The sequence below is a fragment of the Plecotus auritus genome (genome assembly GCF_963455305.1).
Source record: "Plecotus auritus genome assembly, chromosome: X".
Taxonomy (NCBI): Eukaryota; Metazoa; Chordata; class Mammalia; order Chiroptera; family Vespertilionidae; genus Plecotus; species Plecotus auritus.
Genome location: NC_137784.1, coordinates 58814533 through 58841478, shown reverse-complemented (window position 1 = coordinate 58841478; position 26946 = coordinate 58814533). Strand labels below are relative to the sequence as shown.

General features: G+C 38.3%; 1 protein-coding gene across 1 annotated transcript in view; it reads right to left on the bottom strand.

The window, feature by feature from the left end:
• Positions 1-26946, bottom strand: part of CHIC1 (cysteine rich hydrophobic domain 1) — a 158280-nt gene that overhangs the window by 58484 nt on the left and 72850 nt on the right. The window contains exon 3 of the mRNA XM_080653250.1: positions 21534-21689. Coding sequence (XP_080509376.1) covers positions 21534-21689 — 156 coding nt within the window. The remainder of the gene's footprint in view (positions 1-21533; positions 21690-26946) is intronic.

Sequence of the window (26946 nt, the reverse complement as noted above, 5' to 3'; positions counted from 1 at the left end):
ATATAAACCTGGGAAAAATAAATGCACCCAATTCAGGAGCACCAAATACATAAAAACACTCCTCGAAAATATCAAGGGAGAGATAGAAAACAATACAATCATAGTAGGAGACTTTAATACCCCATTGATATCACTGGATAAATGCTCTAAACAAAAAATCAGCAAGGAAACAGCAATCCTAAATGACTCAGTAGATCAGATGGACTTAATTGACATCTTCAGAACATTTCACCCCAAAGCCATAGAATATATGTTCTTCTCAAGTGCACACGGGACATTTTCAAAGATATACCACATACTGGGTCACAAGCAAAGTCTCTCCAAATTCAAGAAGATTGAAATCATATCAAGCATCTTCTCAGACCACAATGGCATAATATTAGAAATAAACTACAATAAAAAAATAAAAAAATTTCAACACTTGGAAACTGAATAGCATGCTATTAAACAATGATTGGGTTACCAAAGATATCAAAGAAGAAATTAAAAATATCCTGGAAATGAATGACAATGAAAACACAACAATCCAAAATCTATGGGACACAATGAAAGCAGTCCTGAGAGGGAAGTTTATAGCTCTTCAGGCCTACCTCAAAAAATAAAAAAACAAAAAAATGGTAGTAAATCCCCTAACTCTACAACTTAAAGAATTAGAAAGAGAACAAGAAAAGCCCAGAGTGAGCAGAATAAAGGAGATAATAAAGATGAGAGCAGAAATAAATGACATGGAGACTAAGAAAACAATACAAAAGATCAATGAAACCAAGAGCTGGTTCTTTGAAAGGATAAAGAAGATTGATGAACCACTAGCCAGGCTCACCAAGAAAGAAAGAGAGAGGACCCAAATAAACAAAATCAGAAATGAAAGAGGCGAAATAACAACAGACCCCACAGAATAAAAAGGATTGTTAAAAAATACTATGAACAACTCTATTCCAACAACCTAGACAACCTGGAGGAAATGGACATATTCCTAGAAATATACAACCTTCCAAAACTCAATCAGGAAGAATCTAAACATCTCAATAGGCCAATAACAATGGAAGAAATTGAAGCAGTCATCAAAAAGCTTCCAGTAAAAAAAAATGCCCAGGGCCAGATGGCTTCACAGGGGAGTTTTATCAAACATTCAAGGAAGAACTAAAACCTCTCCTCCCCAGACTATTTCAAAAAAATTCAAAATGAAAGAAAACTTCCAAGCTCATTCTATGAAGCCAGCATTACCATAATACCAAAACCAGATAAAAACAACACAATGAAAGAGAATTACAGGCTAATATTCCTCATGAACATAGATGCCAAAATCTCTACAAAATTCTGGCAAATCAAACCCAGCATTACATCAGATAGATCGCACACCATGACGAAGTAGGATTTATCCCAGGGATGCAAGGTTGATACAATATCCACAATTCAATAAACGTGATACATCAAATAAATAAATTGAGAGATAAAAATCACATAGTCATATCAATTCATGCAGAAAAAGCATTTGACAAAATCCAACACCCTTTCTTGATAAAAATTCTCAGCAAGATGGGAATAGAAGGATCATACCTAAACATAATGAAAGCTATATATGACAAACCCACAGCCAACATCATACTCAATGGGCAAAACTAAAACCACTTTCACTAAGAACAGGAACAAGACTGGGATGCCCACTCTCATCACTACTGGTCTACACAGGACTGAAAGTACTAGCCATTGCGATTAGACAAGAAGAAGAAATAAAAGGCATCCAAATTGGAAAAGAAGAAGTAAAACTGTCCTTATTAGCAGATGACATGGTACTATACATAGAACCCCCTAAAGACTACATCAAAAAATAATTATACTTAATAAATCAATTTGGCAGTGTAGCAGGATACAAAATTAACACCAAGAAATCTATGGCATTTCTATATACCAATAGTGAACTTACAGAAAGAGAGTCTAAAAACAATCCCATTTACCATTGCAACAACAAAAAAATTAAGATACCTAGGAATAAACTTAACTAAGGAGGTAAAAGACCTGTACTCAGAAAACTACAGGACACCAAAAACAGAGATAAAGGAAGACATAAACAAATGGAAGAACATATTGTGTTCATGGATGGGTAGAATCAACATCATTAAAATGTCCATAATACTCTAAGCAATATATAGAGACAATGCAATCCCCATTAAAATAGCAAGGGCGTATTTCACAGACCTAGAACTAACTCTCCAAAAATTAATCTGGAACATAAAAAGACCCTGAATAGCTGCAGCAATACTGAGAAAGAAGAACAAAGTAGGTGGGATCTCAATACCAGATTATCAAGCGGTATTACAAAGCCACTGTTCTCAAAACTGCCTGATACTGGCACGAGAATGGACATATAGATCAATGGAATAGAATAGAGAACCTAGAAATCGACCCAAACCACTATGCTCAATTAATATTTGACAAAGGAGGCAAGAGCATACAATGGAATCAAGATAGTCTCTTCAATAAATGGTGTTGGGAAAATTGGACAGATACATGCAAAAAAATGAAACTAGATCACCAACTTATACCATACACAAAAATAAACTGAAAATGGATAAAGGACTTAAACATAAGACGGGAATCCATAGAAATACTAGAGGAATCCACAGGCAGCAAAATCTCATACATATGTCGAAGCAATTTCATGACTGATATAGTCCCTAAGGCAGTGGTCGGCAAACTCATTAGTCAACAGAGCCAAATATCAACAGTACAACGATTGAAATTTCTTTTGAGAGCCAAATTTTTTAAACTTAAACTTCTAATGCCACTTCTTCAAAATAGACTCGCCCAGGCCGTGGTATTTTGTGGAAGAGCCACACTCAAGGGGCCAAAGAGCCGCATGTGGCTTACGAGCTGCAGTTTTCTGACCACTGCCCTAAGGCAATGGAAACTAAAGAGAAGATAAACTAATGAGGTACATCAAAATAAAAAGCTTCTGCACAGCAAAAGAAACCATCAACAAAACAACAAGAAAGCCCACTACAGGGGCGAACATTTTTGCCCATGTTATCACCGATGAGGGTTTAATCTCCAACATTTACAGGGAACTCATAAACTTAACAAAAGGTAGATAAACAACCCAATCAGAAAATGGGCAATGGACTTAGATAGATACTTCTTGAAAGGGGACATAAGGAAGGCCAAGAGACATGAAAACATGCTCAAAGTCACTAATCATCAGAGAGATGCAAATCAAAATGACAATGCGGTACTATCTCATAGCTGTCAGAATTGCTATCATCAACAAATCACCAAGCTACAAGTGCTGGCGAGGATGCAGAGAAAAAGGAACCCTCGTGCACTGCTGGTGGGAATGCAGACTGGTGCAGCCACTGTGGAAAACAGTATGGATTTCCCTCATAAAACTAAAAATGGAACTCCCATTTGACCCAGTGATCCCACTTCTAGGAATATATCCCAAGAAACCAGAAACACCAATCAGAAAAGGTATATGCACCCCTATGTTCATTGCGGCACAATTTACCATAGCTAAGATTTGGAAACAACCTAAGTGCCCATCAGCAGATGTGTGGATTAAAAAACTGTGGTACATCTACACAATGGAATACTATGCTGTGCTAAAAAAGAAAGAATTCTTACCTTTTGCAACAGCATGTATGGAAGTGGAGAGCATTATGCTAAGCAAAATATGTCAGTCAGAGAAAGATAAATATCATACGATCTCACTCATTTATGGAATATAATGAACAACATAAACTGATGAACAAAAACAGATCCAGAGACAGAGAAGCATTGATCAGACTGTCCAACCTCAGAGGGAAGGTAGGGGAGGGTGGGGGTAAGGGGGAGAGATCAACCAAAGGACTTGTATGCATGCATATAAGCCTAGCCAATGGACACAGACACCAGCGGGGTGAGGGGCATGAGTAAGGGAGTGTGGGGGGGGGAATGGGACGATAAGGACACATATGTAATACCTTAATCAATGAAAAAAAGAGAGAAAAAACAAGTAAAATAAATGTTACCTGGAATATTGGACATATATATGCAAAAAAAAAAAAAAGCAAAAAAAGGAAACTAAACCACCAACATACACCATACAGAAGAATATACTCAAAATGAATATAAGCCTTAAATGTAATTCGTGAAACCATAACAATCCTAGAAGAAAACATAGGCAGCAAAATCTAAGACATATGTAGCCAAATTTTTGCCGATAACATCTCATAGGACAAGAGAAACAAAAGAAAAAGTAAACAAATGGGACTAATAATAAAAAGCTTCTGCATAGCAAAAGAAACCATCTTCAAAATGAAAAGGGAACCCACTGTATGGAAGAACATATTCACCAGTGATACATCTGATAAAGAGTTATATTCCAAAATACATAAAGTCATACAACTCAACAAAAGGAAGACAAATAATCTATAATAATAAAAGTGTAATATGAAAATCGACTGAACGGCTGAACAGCAGAACGACCATCTGGACGACCTTGCTATGACACCCACTGGGGCCAGGCCAGTCAAGGTGGGTGGGATGTGATTGGTTGGGGGAGGGGGGGTTGCCATCGCCCCATGATCACCCTGCAGAGGGAGGCCCAGGCCATCCTCTGCAGGGCAATTTTTCGCCAGGCTCCACGATCGATCACTCCAAAGAGGAAGGCCCAGGCTACCCAGCCACAAAGCTCTCTCTGCAGGGCGATCAATCCATCACTGGGCTCCAGGACTGTTAGAGGGCGCAGGCTGGGCTAAAGGATCCCCCCCCCACCCCGAGTGCAGAATTTCATGCACCGGGCCTCTAGTCTAAGTATAAAATGGGCAAGGGACTTGAATAGACACTTCTCTGAAGCGGACCTACAGATGGCCAATAGACATATGAAAAAATGATCAACATCACTAATTATCAGACCATGCAAATTAAAACTACAATATGGTATCACCTCACCCCTGCCCGAATGGTAAATCAACAAATAGTAAGTGCTGGTGAGGATTTGGGGAAAAGAAAACCCTAGTACCGCTAGTGGGAATGCAGGCTGGTGGGAATGCAGAGTGGTGCAGCCACTGTGAAAAATAGTCCGGAGATTCCTCAAAAAATTAAAATGGAACTGCTGTTTGACTAAGCGATCCCACTTCTGGGAATCCCAAAACACCAATCAGGAATAATATATGCACTGTTATGTTTGTAGCAGCGTTATTTACAATAGCTAAGATCTGGAAACAGTCCAAGTGCCCACCAGTAGATGAGTGGATAAAAAAGCTGTGGTACATTTACACACGGAATGCTATGCAGCTGTAAAAAAGAAGGATCTCTTATTCTTTGGGACAGCATAGATGGACGTGGAAATTATTATGCTAAGTGCAATAATCCAGTCAGAAAAAGACAAGTATCACATGATCCCACTTACATGTGGAATCTTATGAACAAAATAAACTGATGAACAAATAGGTTCAGAGACATGGAAGCATGCAACAGACTGACAGATCTCAGAGGAATGGGGAGGTGGAAGGGCCGGGCCATAAGAGATTAACCAAAGAACTTATATGCATACAATAAGCCTGATTTTGCAGACCTTGCTATAATGGATTTCGGATTTAATGGACAAAATTTCCAGTCCATATGTCATATGTGAAAAGAAACACCCTGTTAATTTAAAAATGCTTTTAACCTGGATTTGCTTATAATTAAATTAACATGTTTGTTTTTTGTTATTAATTCACTTACTTTTAACAAATTTTAGTGAATGGGCCATATGTTGAAAAAAAAAATACTGTAGTAGTATCTCCCAATTTTTTGGGGGGGGAGGCAACCAAAATTTTTGGTGGTCTTGTTTCGACAAGGCTTAAATAGAACAAAAGAAAGGAAATAAAACACTAGTAATTTTGCCAGCATAAATAAATATTATGTATCTACAACCATAGTCTACATATTTAAATCCAAGAGTTACTGCTTGTAAACATTGCCTGGGGAATGATTTAACACATGATCACACAGCATGGGTGAGGTAATTGGTTCTGTTGCCTCCTGGCATGACATTCTGCAGCAGTTTTAACACATGCAGACCAATGATCTGACAAGAGCTAAGCCAAACCCCAGCTATGTATATTTGTTTACTTGTGGTGACAGATGAATGCATGCATTTATCAGACCTATTCAGTATAAATTTAAAATTACAGTAATACATATAGAAAACTTTTCTGTGAAATTACACTTCTCATACATACTTAATTTTAGTTACACAAACGTATCTACACGTAAACTGAGTAATTTGTCAAAATTTTAACATACATATTTGGAAAACCTACTTTATTATATAATGGACTTTCGGCTTTAACTGATACCCTTTCCCCCAAATTAGTCCATTATATGGAGGTTTTACTGTATATGTATAGCCCATGAACACAGACAACAGTGCAGTGATGGTCAGGAATGGGGTAGGAGCCAGGCAGAGGGGGACAAAGGGGAAAAATGGGGCACATCTGTAATACCCTCAACAATAAAAATAAATTAAAGAAAACCCACAAACAGATGGATGCTAAAGAATGTTACCAAACCATAAAGCTAATTATAAATCTATGTTAATGGTCACACAGAAATCAGATACAAGATGTAATTTGTGATAACACATATGGTGAGATATGGAGATGCATAGAGCAGAATTTTTGTATTATTGAAATAAGATTGTATTAATTCAAACTATTGTTTTACAAGTTTAAGATGCTTATAATCCTCAGGGTAATAAAAACTAAGAAGATAGCTAAAAATATACAAAAAAGAAAATGAGAAGGTACATGGTACACTACATAAATCAATTAAGTATAAAATAAAGAAGTAATAGAATAATTGAGTAAAAAATATGATATATGGAAAACATAAGAAAATGGTAGGATGTTCCCCAATATTCATATGTTGACATCACAATGGCCAGTTCTTCAGAATGTGACTATAGCTGGAGATAGGATTTTTTAAAGAGATAATCACATTATAATGAGATAATTAGGGTGAGCCCTAATCCAATATGACTGCTATCCTTTTATTTATTATTATTATTATTTTTTAGAATCCAATTTTTTAAAATATATTTTTATTGATTTCAGAGAGGAAGGGAGAGGGAGATAGAAACATCAATGATGAGAGAATATCATTGATCGACTGCCTCCTGCATGACCCCCACGAGGGATAGAGCCAGCAACCCAGGAATGTGCCCTGACTGGAATCAAACCTGGGGCCCTTCAGTCTGCAGACTGACACTGTATCCACTGAGCAAAACCAGCTAGGGCTGACTGCTGTCCTTCTAAAAAGAGATATTTCCAGGTGAAGGCACAGGGAGAAAATGGCCATGTAGAAGCCAAGAAGAGAAGATTTAGGAAAAGTCAACTCTCCCAAAACTTTGCTCTCAGACTCATAGCCTGCAGAACTGTGAGAAAATAAAATTCTGTTGCCTAATGCACCCCAATGGTTCCTGGAGATTTTTGAATATCACCCATGCCGGTGGTCACATAATGAGTTTGTGAGCTTTGTCATGGGTTTTCTCTGCCAGTTATCCAAAATGGTCCAGACTCTGGATTGTATAGCTTGGCAGAGCTACAGCAGCCTCCATTTAACAGCTTTGCTAGATTAGACCCACCCCACTAGCCACTGCTCTCTATTCACTGCATAAAACCAGACTTTGGGTGGTGAGGACGCAATAGCATATACAGACATCCAATTCTGATGTAATACACCTGAAATTCATATAATGTTATTAACCAATGTTAGCTCCATAAGTGTGATGGGAAAGAAACAAAAATGGCTGCAGGATGAGTACTGATGGCCCCTCACAGTGGAACTGTGTGCCCACCAAGAACCAGTGGCCTCTGGAGTTTGGTTCCAAACCTGCCTGTGTCATTGTACTTTTTAATATGATATCATCAGACAAAATAGGAACGTAGAAAGGGTTATATCTATGAAAAATTAAACTAAGTGCTTTGGAAATATTTGATAAAGGTGAATTTTTAAATTAAATAGGCTGCTGAACTAGAAGTGGGTAAGACAACTGTAAAAGATTAGAAAAAGCTGCAAAAAAACATGGACAGCTTCTTGGCAGTTGAATTGCTTTGTAAGTATCATTACATTTTCTCAGAGAAACCCCAAACTGGAAATTGGAGAAATGCATTCTGAGTCTGGTTTATACAAGAAAGATGCCCTGGGCCTGGCGGGCATGGGTCAGTGGTTGAGTGCCAACCTATGAACCAGGAGGTCATGGATCGATTCCTGATCAGAGCACATGCCTGGCTTTCGGGCTCAATCCCCAGTCAGGGGCTTGTAGGAGGCAGCCCATCAATGATTCTCTTTCATCATTGATGTTTCTCTCTCTGTCCCTCTCCCTTCCTCTCTGAAATCAATAAAAAATATTTTTTAAAAAATAAGAAAAGAAAGAGAAAGATGCCCTGGGACTCCAAAGAGGATCCCAACACGAGCAAGCAGCCTCACGCCCGCATCCACAGAGGTGAAGTGAATGTGCATTAAAATAGATATTTCAGTATAGCACTACTTAAAATCACTTGAACAAATGTTGAGTTAATTGATTAACAAGTGGTCTTATCATGTCTGATAAGAGGGCTCTTCCACTACTTTTAAATCTGCCACCTCAGGAGGTTCGCAGAGAGAACCTCCTGCTCTTCAATTCTGGGTGCAGGAGGCAGGGGTTAGGTGTGAAGGACCAAAGTAATGCAAGTGGTGACGCTTTGAGGAGAAAACGATGATATATCTGGGTAGGTCCCTGACAAATGATGTAGATTTAGAAGGCAACAGGCAAACATTGGTCAATGCATGATAAGAGGAAATTCACGTGTGAATGACTTAGAACTCACTTGGAGAACAAATGTGTTGCTCTTAGCAGGAGTGCATATAAACACATACACAGGTTCCTTATAGGCAGTCTGTTCCTTGCTCCATCTTCCCACTTCCGGAGTATTTAGGGACAGGAAAAGGCAGTGGTGTCTGGCCAGGTTATTTGCAAGGTTGTTTTATGTCTCCCTTTTATCTGCCTCTGCAGCTGCAGGATAGTTCCCTGCATCAGATTTGCCAGGATCTTATTCTCCCAGCCATTAATTGGCAAGGTTTCTCCCATTATCCTCCTTTAGTGTGTTCATAAAAATGTTTTGAGTCCCTGCAATTGGAGGCATGTAATGCTAGATATGGCCTTGACTGTCCTAACAGAGTCACCACTGTATCTGCTAAAGATATAATTTGATTGATTGGAGCACAGTTCTTCTGTTAAAACCATTTGGGCTTTAAAAAGCTTGAGTTCGGGATAGAAGGATAGTGTTCAGTTTGCATCATCTGGCTTTTGTCAATTTGTGTCAGACTTTAATGTAATCTTTCCTTTTCAGTATAAATAACATGGAAGTTCTCCCTTTTAAAACAACTAAGGAAATGGAGTTTTATTTTTAAATCCAAGAAACTAATCTACCAGGAAGGAGAGCTTTTCCTTAATTTCTCTTTTGAATTCATGGTTTCAGTGCTTCCCTTATGTAAAGAAAATAGTAAAGATTTTTTTTTTAGAGATTTTTGAAATTTTTCTGATATTTTGACATATCCCTATTTAAATGTTATTTTTTTGAGGAAGAAGGAAAATATTAATGGAAAAGGGATAAAAGATCAATTTAAGCATCTCATATCAAAGGTAGATTTTTTTTAAAGTTTAAATAACAATGACACTTTATCCAAAGGAAAGAAACACTAGTACTGTAGTGCCAAAATAAAGAGAGAAAGATGTTTGCCGCAGTACTGTTTAAACTAATGAGAAAATTCAAAAGAACATGAATGTTTGTTAATAGGGAATTGGTCAAATAAAAATGACAAACTAGCAATGCAATAATTGAAAGGTTGATGTTAATAATATCCATTGACATTACATCTCCATGATTTTTTGAGTGAAAAAAAAAAACAGTTTAGAAAATAAGAAACAGGATATGATCTTGTTTATATAAAATTACATATGTAACTTTGCATATATACTTATATGCATGTATGGATATATATGCATGTATATCTATCTATATACCTACCTATCCATAAAGAGGAAGAGAGAAATTTGAGAGAAATTTGAAAAAAAGTAGATACCAAAATGGTAATAGTGCCTAACTTTGGGTGATGGTATTTAGATTTCCCTTCTTCTACTTCTTCTTCTTCTTATTATTATTTTATCTATAAAAAAAATGAAAGCTTCTTGAAAAAATGCAAAGGGCACCAGTTGAGGAACACTCGAAACACATTAGGGTAGAAACTGCTGGTTGGCTGACCCAGTATTTACTCCCAACCCCCATCTCAATTAGTACTTTCCACTATTGAGACTGGAAAAGGAAAATACTTTCCCAGCTTCCTTTGTAAGTAGGCATGGCCATGTGACATAATTCTCGTGATAAGGCAAAAGTAAAAATATGTTGGGGCCAGGGAAATCCAAGAAACTTGACTTGTCTAGTGACTCAGCAGCCATCACATACCAGGCATAAGGGAAAGCCAAGATCATCCCAGAGATGCCAGTCTTGGTAACATCAGGCCTTGAAATTAAGGCAAGCAGCCGTCTATCTCCAGCCTTTTTTGCTGTGAGAGTACAGCTAACCTTTGTTTTCATTTTGTCAGCTATTCAAACATTTGCAACTGAAATCATTCCTAATTGCTTAGGGAAGAAAAATGAAATTACCTTCAGTCCCTCCACCAATCCAATATCTTAATATCTCTGTGCATTAATATATCTGCATATATATAAGTATAGTCATATACCTTGCTTTCTAAAAATAGAACTAGATATTTAAATTATTCTATTAGTTGTTTTATTTAAATAAAAAATAATAGAATGGGTAACATTTTTGTTGGTTCATATAACTTAATTATACTTTAAAAATGTTTTTATTGATTTTAGAAAGGAAGAAAGAGGGAAATGTTGATGTGAGAGAAAAACATTGCTTAGCTTCCTCCTGTATGCACCCCAACCAGGGATCAAACCTGCCACTTGTGTATGTGCCCTGACCAGGAAATGAACTGGCAACCTTTCAGTGCATGGCATGATGCTGAGCCACACCTGCCAGGACAATCATATTCTTTCTAAACAGTATTATTGAGATATAATATGCTTATCATTCAATTCACCCATTTAAAGTGTACAATTCAATGCTTTTTTTTGGTATAACCGCAGCCATATAATCATCATCACAACTGATTTTGGAACATTTTCATTATCCTCTCCACCCTCAAGAAAACCCCATAACCATTAGCAGTCATTTCCATTTCCCCCCAGACCTCTAGCCCGGAGCAACAATTGTCTTATTCTTTAATGACTGCTTAGTTTTCTGTAGTTGGACTGGACATAATTTAACCATTTCTTTACTGTAACTACTTAGTTCATTTGCAATTTTTCACCATTGAAAATAATGCTGTGATGAACATCCTTATATATTCTCTCCTTGGTGCTTTATTACATTGCTTTGCTTTGCTACTTGCCTATGTTCCAGCTTTAGAATGGGGGAGGGGATTTATTTCTACTAGGAAATGCAGGCCATTGCCTGCAGGAGGTGCATAGTGGGCAGGGTCCAACTGCTACAGACTCCAGCTTGGGAGCATGGAAGCTGTGTGTTCTGGCACAGGTTGCATGAGCCCAAGGGAGGAGTGCCTTTGGGCAATGGGTCTATCCAGAGGGCCATTGTGTTGCAGATGGTCTAGCACCACAGGGCATCTTTCAGTTCCACCAAGGCTGGTCCTGAAGCAGAAAGTAGCTGAAGGGGGCATTACCTGGTGGAGAGTTTGGGGAGTGTTTGCAGATGTTGTGCGGTCTTGCAGGCCATGCTAGGTAAGTTTGGATTTTATTTTGAGTGTGACAGAAAGCCACTGAAATCTTTGAGGCAGGGAAATAGTATGACCTGATTTGTATTTTGTAGAGACCACTCTGGTGTCTGCATGGAGAACTGACTGCAGGTCAGGAAGAGTGAAGGTGGGAGATCCGTCAGGAGGCTATTGTGGTGGGCCTGGTGAGAGATCGATTTAATTGAAGGAAGCTCAGAATTTAGGAGGAGAGATAAAGTCAATGTAAGTTACTGTGATAGGAACTAAAACGTGGCATACATCATAAAACAGTCCCATAAAAGAGTCACATAAAATGCTGTTGAAGTTTAGAGGTGGAAGGGATTATTTTCAGCAATGATCAGTAAAGGCCTCGTGATTAAAGATTATAGTTGTGACACGGAATTTTTGGACTGGAACCCAGATTCTTTGTCCACCCGAGTTGAAGAATGAATCCACGGACAGAAGGTGGTATAGCAAAGGTGGAGATTTATTGAAGAACAAGTACAGACTCCCACATAGGGAGTGGGAAGAGACCCATAGAATGGACTCCCAAGTAGGGAGGGGGAAAGGGTCCCACTGAGTTCCTTTTCCCTATGGCTTATAAAGGCTGCAGATCCTGGTGCAGGGGTGGGCAAACTTTTTGACTCGAGGGCCACAATGGGTTCTTAAACTGGACCGGAGGGCCGGAACAAAAGCATGGATGGAGTGTTTGTGTGAACTAATATAAATTCAAAGTAAAGGAGCGGAGGGGAGAGCAAGAGAACCCTCTGCTCTTTCGGCTCTGCGGGCCGGATAGAACAGCTGAACGGGCCGGATCCAGCCCGCAGGCCGTAGTTTGCCCACGGCTGATAGTCTGTGGTACTTTATTAAGGCAGTACCAGCAAACTAATACATTAGCATTAATCTCTTTTTTTAAATAAATCTTTATTGTTCAGATTATTACAATTGTTCCTCTTTTTTCCCCCCATAACTCCCCTCCATCCGGTTCCCACCCCAACCTCTGCCCTTACTCCCCCCACCCGCCCGGTCCTCATCCATAGGTGTACGATTTTTGTCCAGTCTCTTCCCACACCCCGCACACCCCTTTACCCCTGAGTATTGTCAGTCCACTCCCTTTCTATGCCCCTGATTCTATTATATTCACCAGTTTATTCTGTTCATCAGATTTTTTATTCACTAGATTTTTAGATTCACTTGTTGATAGATATGTATTTGTTATTTATAATTTTTATCTTTACCTTTTTCTTCTTCTTCCTCTTCTTAAAGAATACCCTTGAGCATTTCATATAATACTGGTTTGGTGGTGATGAACTCCTTTAGCTTTTTCTTATCTGTGAAGCCCTTTATCTGACTTTCAATTCTGAATGATAGCTTTGCTGGGTAGAGTAATCTTGGTTGTAGGTTCTTGCTATTCATCACTTCAAATATTTCTTGCCACTCCCTTCTGGCCTGCATAGTTTCTGTTGAGAAATCAGCTGACAATCGTATGGGTGCTCCCTTGTAGGTAACTAACTGTTTTTCTCTTGCTGCTTTTAATATTCTCTCTTTGTCTTTTGCTCTTGGCATTTTAATTATGATGTGTTTTGGTGTGGTCCTCTTTGGATTCCTTTTGTTTGGGGTTCTCTGCACTTCCTGGACGTGTAAGTCTATTTCTTTCACCAGGTGGTGGAAGTTTTCTGTCATTATTTCTTCAAATAGGTTTTCAGTATCTTGCTCTCTCTCTTCTTCTGGCACCCCCATAATTCGGATGTTGGTACGCTTAAAGTTGTCCCAGAGGCTCCTTACACTATCTTCATATTTTTGGATTCTTTTTTCTTTTTGCTTTTCCGGTTGGGTGTTTTTTGCTTCTTTGTATTTCAAATCTTTGCTTGCAATCCTCTAGTCTGCTGTTGGATCTCTGTATATTATTTTTTATTTCAGTCAGTGTATGCTTAATTTCTAGTTGGTCCTTTTTCATATCCTCGAGGGTCTCACTAAATTTATCGGCCTTTTCTAGGAAATTCTTGAAAAGCCTTATAACCGTGGTTTTGAACTCTATATCCAGTCGTTTGCTTTCCTCCATTTCTTTCATTTGTGATCTGTTTCTTTGTCTCCGCAGTTTGGCTGCTTCCTTGAGTTGATAAGAGTGGCTTTGTATGCTAGGTGTCCTATAGGGCCCTGTGGCTCAGCCTCCCCAGTTACCTGAGGTGGACACTCTTGGTGCACCCCTTTGTGGGCTGTGTGCACAGTCTTGTTGTATTTAAGCCTTGATTGTTGTTGGTATCACTGGGAGGAATTGGCCTCCAGGCTAATTGGCTATGAGGATCAGCTGTGTCTACTATGGGAGAACTTCTGTGCTGGAGACACCCTTATGAAACAAGACTTGCTTCAGTGGGGCTTTGGTGCTCACTGAGTCTGCCCCAACTGTGTCCCTTATGGATCTGAGGAGTTGTAATCTGGATGATCCCACTGTGATCCCTTGGATCTCCAAGGAGATGCTAATTTAGCCTCTGCCTGAGGCCTCCCAGCAGGAGCTATGGAGAGATCTGCAGATTCCTCTTCTTTGTTTGAGTTTTGGAGGTGCCCAGATGAGGCCCAGCTGTGAAGCAATGCAAACTGCTGCAGAGCCTTAGACCTTCTTTTGGATGTTCTGGGTCTCTCTGACTCAGCTGTAGGTAAGTTTAAAATTCAAAGGACCATGCCATTCATATGCAAAAGCCTCTGTGCTCAGCTTCGATGGGGCAGGGTCTCATGCGGAGCAAACAGCTATGGCTTCGTGGGGTGGGATCACAGGGCAGGGCAAACAGTGATGGCTTCCCATCAGCCCTGCCCTAAGAGGCCCCTGGTTCTCAGTGTCCCGTGGTAATTGCTGCAAGCACCTCTGAGAGAAAGCCGCCCTCGAGTTCCGCCCGTTGCCAGACAGTCCAGTTTCTCCCCAAATGAATCTGGGTCCCCAGAGTCTTGCCCGGAACTGGAGTTCAGAGCAGTTGGGAGCTTTTGTCTCCCTCCTGATTGAGAAAGCCTGCCGCGTACTCAGTTGCCAGCCCTCTCTACGCACGGGCCTCCGTACCTCTGCCTTCCACAGCTCCTGTAAGTCTCAGTGTGCTTTTCTCTTTCCTTCCAGTTGTAGAATTTCCACTCAGCCAGCCTTCCTGTGCTTCTGGATGATGTCTGTTTTGTCTTTTAGTTGTAGTTTTGAAATTGTTGTGCGAGGCAGCAGTTCAGGTGTTTACCTATGCCACCTTCTTGGTTTCCTATCATTAATCTCTTTAAATGAAAAGAGATTAAACTCTCAATTGAAATGTGGAGATTTTCAGAACAGATTAAAAAAGATGTTGGGCACGGCCGATGTGGCTCAAGTGGTTGAACGTAGACCTATGAACCAGGAAGTCATGTTTCAATTCCCGGTCAGGGCACGTGCCTGAGTGTCAGGCTCCATCCTCAGTGTGCGGTGTGTAGAAGGCAGCTGATCAATGATTCTTTCTCATCATTGATGTTTCTATCTCTGCCTTCCTCTCTGAAATCAATAAAAATATATTTTTAAAAAATGATGTTGTCTATATATATATATAAGCTGTCTACATGAGACTTGATTTAGGTTACAATACACAAATAGGCTGAAAGTGAGAGAATGGAAAAATATATTCCATGTAAATAGTAACCAAAAAAAGATTTGGGGTGGCTATAAAAATATCAGACAAAATAGATTTTAAGTAAAAAAAAAAAATTACAAGAGAAAAAGATGGACAGTATGTCAAAATATCATAGACTAGGTGACTTAAACAACAGACATTTATTTATCACAATTCTGGAGGATGGAAATGTCTTAAATCTAACTGTGAACATGGTTGGTTAGGTTCTGGTGAAAGCCCTCTTCCTGGCTTACAGCATCTGTATTCCTGCTGTATTCTCACATGGTGGAGAAAGAGAGGGCAAGCTCTCTCTTTCTTATAAGGGCACTAATTCTGTCAAGGGACCCTACCCTAATGACTTCATGTAAACCTAATTAGCTCGCAAAGGCCAAAGTACTATCTGTCTCCAAATACCAACAGATTTTGTGTGTGTGTGTGGAGGGTTTTAACATGAATTCTGGGGAGGGGAGAGACACAAACATTAATTCCATGACAATATATATTGATAAAACATAAATCTATTATAAACATAACTAACTAAATTCCTGCAAAATATGTGAAGCAAAAATTGACAAAACTGAAGGGAGAAATAATTCCATATAATAGAGATTTCAATACTTCACTTTCAATAATGGGTACAATAACTATACAGAAAAATAAAGAAATAAGGGCTTGAACAACAGTATCAATCAACTAGACCTAACAGATAGATACAGAACGCCCCACAACAATATAATAAAATTATTCTTAAGTGTACATGGAGTTTTCTCCAGGATAGAACACATTTTATGCCACCAAATAAGTCTCAAGAAATTTGAAGAGATTAAAATCACACAAAGTATCTTCTCTGATAACAATGGAATGAAACTAGAAATCACAAGAGAAAAAAAATAATATCATATTCATGTTGTGGGACTGAAAGCAAATATAGCAAAAAAGGGTAAAAAGTAATTTCAGCCCTGGCTGGTGTTTCTCAGTGGTTAGAGTGTCGGCCAGTCACAAAAGGGTCTTGGGTTTGATTCACAGTCAAGGGCATGTACCTGGGTTGTAGGTTTGATCCCCAGCTTGTCAGGGCTGGTGTGGGAGGCAATGAATCAATGTGTCTCTCTCGCATCGATATTTCTCTCTTTCTCTTTCTCTCCCCTTCCACCCCTTTTAAAAATCAGTGGAAAAAAATGCCCTTGGGTGAGAATTAACAACAACAAAAGTAATGTCAAATTTAAGGATGGTGGCATGATGAGGACTGAAATTTGACTATAGTACCACAGTAGTTTCAGTAGTAAATATAAAAACAGGTAAATGAAAACATTCATTTCATATATATATATATATATATATATATATATATATATATATATATATTAGAGGCCTTGTGCATGAAATTCATGCATGGGTGTGTGTGTGTGTGTCCCTCAGCCCAGTCTGCACCATCTCCAATCTGAAACCCCTCGAGGGATGTCCGATGGACAGTCGGACATCCCTCTCACAATCTAGGACTGCTGGCTCCCAACTGCTCGCCTGCCTGCCAGCCTGATCACCCCCTACCCACTCCCCTGCCAGCCTGACTGATGCCTAACTGCGACCCTGATTGGCCCTAACTGCCCTCCCCTGCCGGCCCGATTTCCCCTAACTGTCCTCCCCTGCAGGCCTGGTCCCCCCTAACTGCCCTCCCTTGCTGGCCTGGTTGCCCCCAACTGCACTCCCCTGCAGGCCTGGTCCCCCACAACTGCCCTCCCCTGCAGGCCTGGTCCCCTGCAACTGCCCTCCCCTGCAGGCCTGATTTCCCACAACTGCCCTCCCCTGCAGGCCATCTTGTGTCCACATGGTGGTGGCCATCTTTGACCACATGGGGGCAGCCATCTTGTGTGTTGGAGTGACAGTCAATTTGCATATTACCTCTTTATTATATAGGAGGGTATATTTCAGACAAGAATGGATAGGGAGAGAGAGATAAAAACATCAATGATGAGAGAGAATCATTTATCGGCTGCCTCCCCCTACTGGGGATTGACCCTAAAACCTGGGCATGTGCCCTGACTGGGAATCGAACCATGACCTCCTGATTCGATGCTCAAACACTGAGCCACACCAGCTGGGCAAAACTTTCATTTCATATATCATGTAGCCGTAGAATCTGATCAGAGCCAAGAGAGACTAGGAGGAGCTCAAGGCACCTTGATCTGTATTTCTTTTCTTCTACCTAAGTTGCTAGAAAAAATGTCCAGGAAGTACTAGTATACTAGCTAAAATAAATAAATAAATAAATAAATAAATAAATAAATAAACAACAAAAACAGTTGTTTTTGTTAACTTTATATAGAAGTTCTTTTCTTAGAAACATTTTACAATTATTAGTTCACATAGTAACCTGTGACACAGGGCAGAGTAATCATATTTCCATTTTATCTTGTGGAGAAATAGACATAACTTCCACAAATCTAGATACCTCATTAGAGATGGCTAGAGCAGGATGGCAAACTATAGCCCACTATCTGCCTGCTGCCTGTTTTTATAACTGAAGTTTTACTGGAACATAGCAATGCTCACTTATTTACATATTGTTAAGGGCTGTTTTCACACTAAAATAGCATGGTTGACTAGTTCCAACAGAGACCCCTGGCCCACAAAGCCTAAAAGTATTTACTATTTGGTTTTGTTGTTGTTGTGTTTTACTATTTGGTTTCATAAGAAAAAGTTTGCCCACCCCCAGTAGAGAATTAAAACTAAGTGTGTTGACTGTTTATTATACCACTGATCCTAATGTTTGTTTTAGGAATAGGGAATTTTATCTAAGAAACATGATGTTGTCAAGAGAATACAGAATTATAAGAGGCAAAAACAAAGCAAAGCAAGAAAAAGGGAATATTTTCCTGGTTGTGCCATTTACTGTGTGACACTTGGAATATCACTTCACCACTCTGGATCTCAGTTTCCACACTTGAGAAATTAAAGAATTTGGGCTATACAAATGCTAATAATTTTCCAATTAAACTATTAGAGTCTGTACCAGCAATTTTCAACACTTTTCCTTTTCATCTCACAGTACACGTAAACTAATTACTAAAATTCTGTGGCACCAAAAACATATATTTTTGCTGATCTGATAAAAAAAATAGCTAAAATTCTGATTCATTCAACATTGGACGGCTATTGTGTTGGCTGTTGTTTTTTTTTTTTTTTTTGGACAATCTAAGTGCAAAGAGGTCAGTGCCCCTGACTACATAGGTATTTGCATGTTTTAAAAATTCTTGTGGCACACTGGTTGAATATCGGTAGTCTTTACAACTTAGTTTATAGATTAGGAAGCAACAGTGAAGGCATAGATTCTTAAATTGTTGTATTTTATTTTGTATTTCTCCATGTGGATGAAAAAGCAGTAAGGCACCTTAAATCTCTTTATCATCATAACAATCTTAAAAGTAAGTAATATTATCCTGATTTTATAGGTGAGAAAACTGAGGCTCCAGAAAGGACAGTGTCTATTGCAAAAGGTTATCAGCATGTGCTGTTTTACTGGCAGGGGTGGGCAAACTTTTTGACTCGAGGGCCACAATGGGTTCTTAAACTGGACCGGAGGGCCGGAACAAAAGCATGGATGGAGTGTTTGTGTGAACTAATATAAATTCAAAGTAAAGGAGCGGAGGGGAGAGCAAGAGAACCCTCCGCTCTTTCGGCTCCGCAGGCCGGATAGAACAGCCGAACGGGCCGGATCCGGCCCGCGGGCCATAGTTTGCCCACGGCTGGTAGTGTACAAAATCGAGCGCTATAATTGTAAGGTGTACAGAGTAAGGCACAAGTAATGTAAATGCTGGATGGTTCTGTGGTAAACCAGAGATCACATGTCCTATTTTAAAGGGAGCAGCTTCCCGACTGGCATGGCTAGTGGTTGAGCTTTGACCTACGAACCAGGAGGTCATGTTTCACATTGATTCCCGGTCAGGGCATATGCCCATGTTAGGGGTTGGATCCCCATTGTGGGGCATGCAGGAGGCAACCAATCAATGATTCTCTCTCATCATTGATGTTTCTGTTTCTCTCTCCCTCTCCCTTCTGCACTGAAATTAATAAAATATATTTCAAAAAAGGGGAGCAGCTGCCACTCATCTAGGGTCAATTGTTGAAATACAGTCATATGGTTCTAATATCACATCTTTAGATTTTACGAGATAGTTTGTCTTTGATGTCTCAAATTTTATTTTAAATATTCCAATTTTTAAATGCTGGCAATTGATTTAAATGAACAAAAGCATGGATGGAGTGTTTAAAAAAATATAGAGTTGGCTAAATTTGGTCCACAGGATGACAGTTTGCAAATATAAACTTTTTTTTTTGAAATTGTGAATTCTTTATGAACCAAAGTAATGCGGAATAGGAAGAAATCACAGCATCAGTATCAATCTCATCTTCCATCGAATATTTATCAGAAGTGCTCATAGTAAAATCACATAATTAAGGAAATTGCTTCTCTTTATTTCAGGTCCTGTGGTGAAGGTGTAAATATACAGGCAGAGAGTAAACAGTTCACCAGAAAAAAAGATATATAGTGGATAATGTTTAAACAAAAAAAAATCTGTTCTTAAGTAATTGAAATTGAATATATTTGTGTGATGAAAAATCCAAATATAATAAATGCACATTGAAGCTTTAAAAATAATGGGGGTAGATAGGAGCTATTGATTTGTAACTTTTAGAAGATATGACAACTTGGGAAATAAATGTATGCTGTCATTTTTTAACTTATAGAAAGCCATTTGAAAATACTGTACATGCTTTGACAATAAACAAGGCTCTATTTAAAGTAAAGCTCTAGCTCAGCTGGCGTGGCTCAGTGGTTGAGCAATGACCTATGAACCAGGTCATGGTTTGATTCCTGGTCAGGGCACATGACCAGATTGCGGGCTCGATCCCCAGTGTGGGGTGTGCAGGAGGCAGCTGATCAATGATTCTCTCTCATCATTGATGTTTCTATCTCTCTCTCTCTCCTTCTCCCTTCCTCTCTGAAATCAATAAAAATATATTTTAAAAAATAAAGCTCTGACCTACTGATAGTTACCAAGAGAATCAATAGTTAGAATGTTGGCCACACACCAAAAGGTCTGTTCGATTCCCAGTCAAGGGCACATATCTAGGTTGCAGGTTGGGTCCTCCACTCAGTCAGGACATGTGTGGGAGGCAACCAATCGATGTGTTTCTCACTCTCACATCAATGTTTCTCCCTCCCTGCCTCCCTCCCTCCCTCTTTCCCTTCCTCTCTCCCCCACTCTTTCTCTAAAAATCAATGGGAAAAATATCCTCAGGTGAGGATTAAAATAAATAAATAAATAAATAAATAAATAAATAAATAAATAAGACTTTAAGGAGGGCAGGAGAAAGATGGAAAGGAATAGACAATTACTTCTTCAGAATTTGTTGGCCTTTATGAAACAACTGCACCACTAATTATATCCCCGCAAGATGCTGTGATTTTTGGATGTGGTTCAGCAGGTTACACATTATTTAAAAGTTTAAATAAAATCATCAACGTGGTATAGGAAAAAGAAATTTAGGTAAAATGAATTATTTTTCCTCACTGGCATAAATTAAAAAGTTTAAAGATATCTTTCCACTGTGGCAGAGGCGGGGGGGGGGGAGCATTCAAAGACTATAATAAAATTTTAAAGAAGATGATATTAAGTTAGTAGACTTAAATTTGTGACATAACTAGTAATGTCATGTTAGAATGTTGTTTCAACATGTTTCAAACTAAGCAGGATTCTGGCCCCCCACAAATTTTGTAGTTTGTTCTCACTTCTGCCTTTCTTCAAATCAGAAGAATCTCTCCCATATACTTTAAATATACTTTGCATATACTTTAAATCACAGCTTTGAGTTTTGTAAAAAGAATAAGTAGCCCAATTACATTGATATTTACTTAAGTACTCCACTAACATTGCACTTATTTCAAATGATGGATTCATATTAAGTGATAAAGCATTGATAAAGGCTGGACAAATTGAATCTCTCTGTCCCTGAGTTTATCTCTAGAATGAGGATAGCATTGTTATGAGAATTAAATAAGTGGCACATAGTGTTTAAAAATATTAGTTCTTGCCATTATTATAAAATAAAATGGTTACTCACTCTTTTGTTGAGACAAATAACAGGCCACAGGCTGCAACCCAGAGTACAACAACAGCAGAGACAACCACACAGCAGCCATTTCACATTGACCGGGAGAGCCTTTTTCAAACACGCATTCACACGGCCAATGCTGGTCTTAAATTCTTCTGGGGCCACCTACAACAAGAGCATAATCTTTAACAGTTTGTGGGCAACTTTCCACTATTTATCTCTAAACCTAAAGAAAATGTTTGTCTTATTACAAGTACTTTAAGGAAATACACGTTTAAATATATTTCCTCTCTTGACTGGCCGGCATGGCTCAGTGGTTGAACATCGACCTATGAACCAGGAGGTCACGCTCACTCCCGGTCAGGGCACATGCCTGGGTACAGGATCAATGATTCTCTCTTATCATTAATGTTTCTATATCTTCCCCTCTCCTTACCTTCCCCAATAAAAACATATTACATATTCCTGGATGACATTAGAAAGAAAAATATATATAATTTCATGTTTACAGAATTCATTTTGATGTTTAAAAACAACCTTCTCATATTACCAACAAAAAAAGTGACAACAGTAAAATTGACAACAGTAAAAAGAATAACCATCAAGCAGTCATCTTACCAAATATTCTCAATATTAAGGCAATATTATTTATAGTTCCCAGTCACTCTGACCAGAAGTTGAGTAAGATTAGAAGTATAATATGAACCTATATACTACTAGAGGAAATGAAATTAAAATTAGACTTTGGCAATATTCCTGGATTACTTTTATTTTTATTTATTTACTAGAGGCCTGGTAAATTCGTGCACTTGGGGGAGAGGGGTCTCTCATCCCGACCTGCACCCTCTCCCAGTTGGACATCCTTAGTGTTGCCTCAGTGGGAGAGGCTCTGGCCACTGCAGCTGCGCTTGCCAGCCATGAGCCCGGCTTCTGGCTGACCACCAGGGGGCAGCTCCTGTGTTGTGCGTCTTCCCCTTGGTGGTCAGTGCGTGTCATAGCAACTGGTTTCACAGTTCGCGGTCGATTTGCATATTAGCCTTTTATTATATAGGATTAAAAATATTTGTACTGATTTTTAGAGAAAGAGGAAGGGAGAGAGAGATAGAAACCTCGATCAACTGCTTCCTGCATGCCCCCTTACTGGGGATCGAGCCAGCAACCTCTTGGTGCAGGGGTCGACACCTGACCACTGAACCACACTGGCCAGGCTTGGATTACTTTTAAAAAAGACAACTGTTGCCCAGCTGGTGTGGTTCAGTGGTTGAGTGTCGACCTATGAACCAGGAGGCCATGGTTCGATTCCTGGTCAGGGCACATGCCCAGCTTGCAGGCTCGATCCCCAGTGTGGGGCATGCAGGAGGCAGCCAATCAATGATTCTCTCTCATCATTGATGTTTCTATCCCCTTCTCCCTCTTCCTTCCTCTCTGAAATAAATAAAAATGTATTTAAAAAAAAGACAACTGTCAAACCTTTTCTGCCTGGCAAATTTGCAACATAATTTTAACATTTGCCATTATTTCCATTATTTGTAGGTAAAAGCTACATTTACAAAACACTATGAGGTTAATACACTCAAGATATGGTCTTAGTATTCAGCATAAAATGGACTCATGATTGCTGTAAATTTTGAAAGTTGAAAAGTCATTATACAAATTTAATATTTGTAATTACTACCTCCATTCCTGGAAGTGGCTGCTTGTGCTTCTTTGTAAACCATAACAAAGTTAGTTCAAAGGCATGAGACGCATAATTAGATTTATATTGAAAATTCTGCTTGGGGTTCAAAAGTACACTAAATATGGTTTGATTTCAGTGAAATCATGTTTCTGAATCACAAAATTATTCCCTTTGATTTAGAAAGCTGGCAGGCTAATATCTATGAGGGAAAAACCCAGCACCTGGCTATGCAAGTAACACTTATGAAACTGTTAGGAAAAAGAAGCTGCTGTAAAATAAAACCCCAATTAGCATGTTTGTTATCAAAATATGTACCTTTACAATTCTAATTAAACATTAAACTAGAGGAATCAATGAATTAAATTTTTGTCTTTTAATCAACACTAAAAATACATACCTATTAACAGATGTTAGAAAGATACATGATCACAGAACTCAGCACCATCATGATTAAAACATTAAGTAATTACATTAGCTTTATTAGAATCATTCATGTCATTTTTTCTTCCTAATATATTAACTAACAACAGTGGTGAAATTATGAGGCTCAAAACTGTATTAACATGGTGAAAGTAAACTAATTTTGTTCTCCGTCTATATGGTTAGCAATATGATCTAAATACAATTAATGAGTAAAAAGAATTCCAATTAATTGACTAAATTTTCAAGGTAAATATGAAAATAAATTGAGAGAACCATGGATTATAACTGAAAATATAAACACTAGCAGGCTAAACACATTAGACAAAATAATCAAGATCTGAATTCTAGTAACTTATTGGCTACAACAAATCCTAGGCAAATCCATTTAATTTTTCTGAGTTTTAGTTTCCCAGCTATATAAAATGAGAATAATAGTCTTGTTTTATAACCTCACAGGAAATGAAAATTATACCTTAGAAAGAACCTTCTGACTGTAATGCTTTGAAAATGGAAGACAGTGAATCATATCTCTGGCTAGATTTGGAGATTTTGCATGAAGTTTCACCCAAACAGCTTTGCTGCACATTTAATTATAAACAAAAGGATAATCTGCTATATTTTGAAGTCAAATTCAATGCTCATCATTACTTAAATTTGTCAGAGCAAAAAAGATATCCTTTTTATTTTATTTATTTTATTTTAAAGCAATTATTATAAGAATTTACATTTATTTGAACCAAACTGATGGCATGTCAGGAAACAAAATGTTCCCAAAAGATGTTCTTTTTAAAAACAAGGTACCAAGTTGCTATCCTAAGATTTACCTCCCAAACAGTGATATTCAAGTTCTTTTTTCCCCCAATGAACACCTGAGAAACCAAATACTAGTAGAAGTTAAATAACAAAATATATTGATATATTTAGCTCTAATCTGTAATATAATATTACTATCTGTTCTCTAAAACTGTGTATCCAGAAACATGAACACATTTTTAAAAAGTGATGAATTTTGATATAAACTCATGTAAATCATAAAATTATTAAATCATTCTGTTATCAGAAATGTTGGCTCTCAGTTCTTGAGTTTGGCAAAGAAAGAATTCAGAGCCAAAAACTCTAGCACAAGAGAGTTTATTTAGTATACAAAGTGAAAGTACACTCGAAGAGAAGATTCAAGTGGGCTCCTCAGAGAGTTGCCTTGGCCTTTTAGAAAGTCACAGAGATAGAAGAAATGAGCCAGTTGGGATACATGGACTCAGAAAACAAGTTATAGAGGCAAAAGAGGGCCTTTGGAGACAGGTTCAGGTGGTTAGCCAGGGATAAGCTGCCACTGCCTGCTGCTCCCCTGGTTTTATGTCTCATGGGGACCCTTACAGTTCAGGAGAAATAATGGAAAGATACACCCCTGAAGAAAGTGCATGAGTGTTTTAGAGAGAAAACATGCACTGGGTCCTGTCTTAAGGGTTTTTATCTGTTTTCTAAAGGTGGGAATTTTAGGGGAGGTCTCAGGGCAGGATCTCAATAGAATATCCATCAGTTTTCCAGGTATGTTCTTTCAGGGCTGTGGTATCTACTGATTGGTTGGCACCATGGCAGGGAGTCATTAGTTATTGCATCTAGTCCTGATGTCAGCCATGGCATTGCTTCATCTGTTTTTGCTGTTTTGCTGGGCTTGGAGCTGAAACACAACTGAGGCCTAGATGTTATCTCTAGTATGACCAAAACCCTGTCTCTGTGGTCAACAGACCAGATCCTTTTTTCCTAAGATTATTTGATGCCGATCAGAACCTCATTATCCTGAGGGCTTAATGCTTAAGGGAGTGGATGTGCAAGGGAGAAGGAGGCAGGTGAGTCAGGGTGCTGGACGGGGCCAGTTTGCATCAGCTGTCTCAGTTACCCCATTCTGCTTGCCAAATAATTTTTCTAACTTCTTACTATCCTGCCTCATTTCCATTTAAAATTTAAGTGCTTGTAATTATAATTTAAATTTTTATTTAAAAAGTAAAATTTTAGCCTGGCCAGCTGGTGTGGCTCAGTGGGTGAGCATTGACCTATGAACCAGGAGGTTACCGTTCGATTCCCGGTCATGGCACATGCCCAGTTTGCGGGCTCAGTCCTCAAGGTGGGGCATGAAGTAGGCAGTTAGTTGATGATTCTCTCTCATCATGGATTTTTTTTTTTATCTCTCTCTGCCTCTCCATTTCTCTCTGAAATCAATAAAATACATTTTTTAAAAAGTAAAATTTTAATTTAAGGTATAAAAAAATTTGTCTTTCATTACATGCTTCTGGTAGTGAATTAATAAAAAATATTTATAAAATGTGGCAATTTTCCTTCTTCCTCGCCAATACTTTCCACTTTTAACACATACTAGTGTCAATTTATACTCTCTTACCATGGTCAAATTAAAAACTATCCTCACGTTACTAAATTCTCACATTACTAAAAATGAGTATTAGGATATTTAAAATTTTAAGTATACTTGGCATACAATATTATATTAGTTTCAGGTGTACAACATAGCGATTTGACATTCATATACTTTACAATGTGATCACCAACCACATTAAGTCTAGTAACCATCTGTCATCATGCAAAGTTATCACACTATTATTGATTACATTTCCCTTCACCTTTTTCACCCATCCCTTCATCCTACTCTATTCTGGCAACCATCAGATTTTTTTTCAGTTTTTTTTTTATTTCAAGTAACACGATTTTAAATATAATAATGTTACATGCAATAAACCTTAATATTTCAAGAAAAATTATCTTAAATATAATGTTACATGCAATAAACATTAATATCTCAAGGAAAACAATTGTAAATATAATGTTACATGCAAGAAACACCAATTATTCAAGAAAAATGATCTTACATATAATATTACATACAATAAACATTAATATTTCAAGAATAAAAGGATTTTAAGTATAATAATATTACCCAAACTGTACTAACATAGTATGATATCACAAAAGTTGTGATATAAAAGTATTAAAAATCTGCAAATAACAGGATTACTTTTATTATATTCTAGAATATATTTTCCCTCTGGCTCTATTTTTGTTCATCTGTTTATGTTGTTCATTATATTCCACAAATGAGTGAGATCATATGATATTTATCTTTCTCCAACTGGGTTATTTTGCTTAGCATGATGCTTTTAAAGTCTATTTTGTCAGATATGAGTATTGCTACTCCAGCTTTTTTTCCATTTGCATAGAGTATTTTTTTCTATCCCTTCACTTTCATTCTGTGTGTGTCTTTTGTTTCAAGGTGGGCCTCTTGTAGACAGCATATAGTTGGGTCATGTTTTT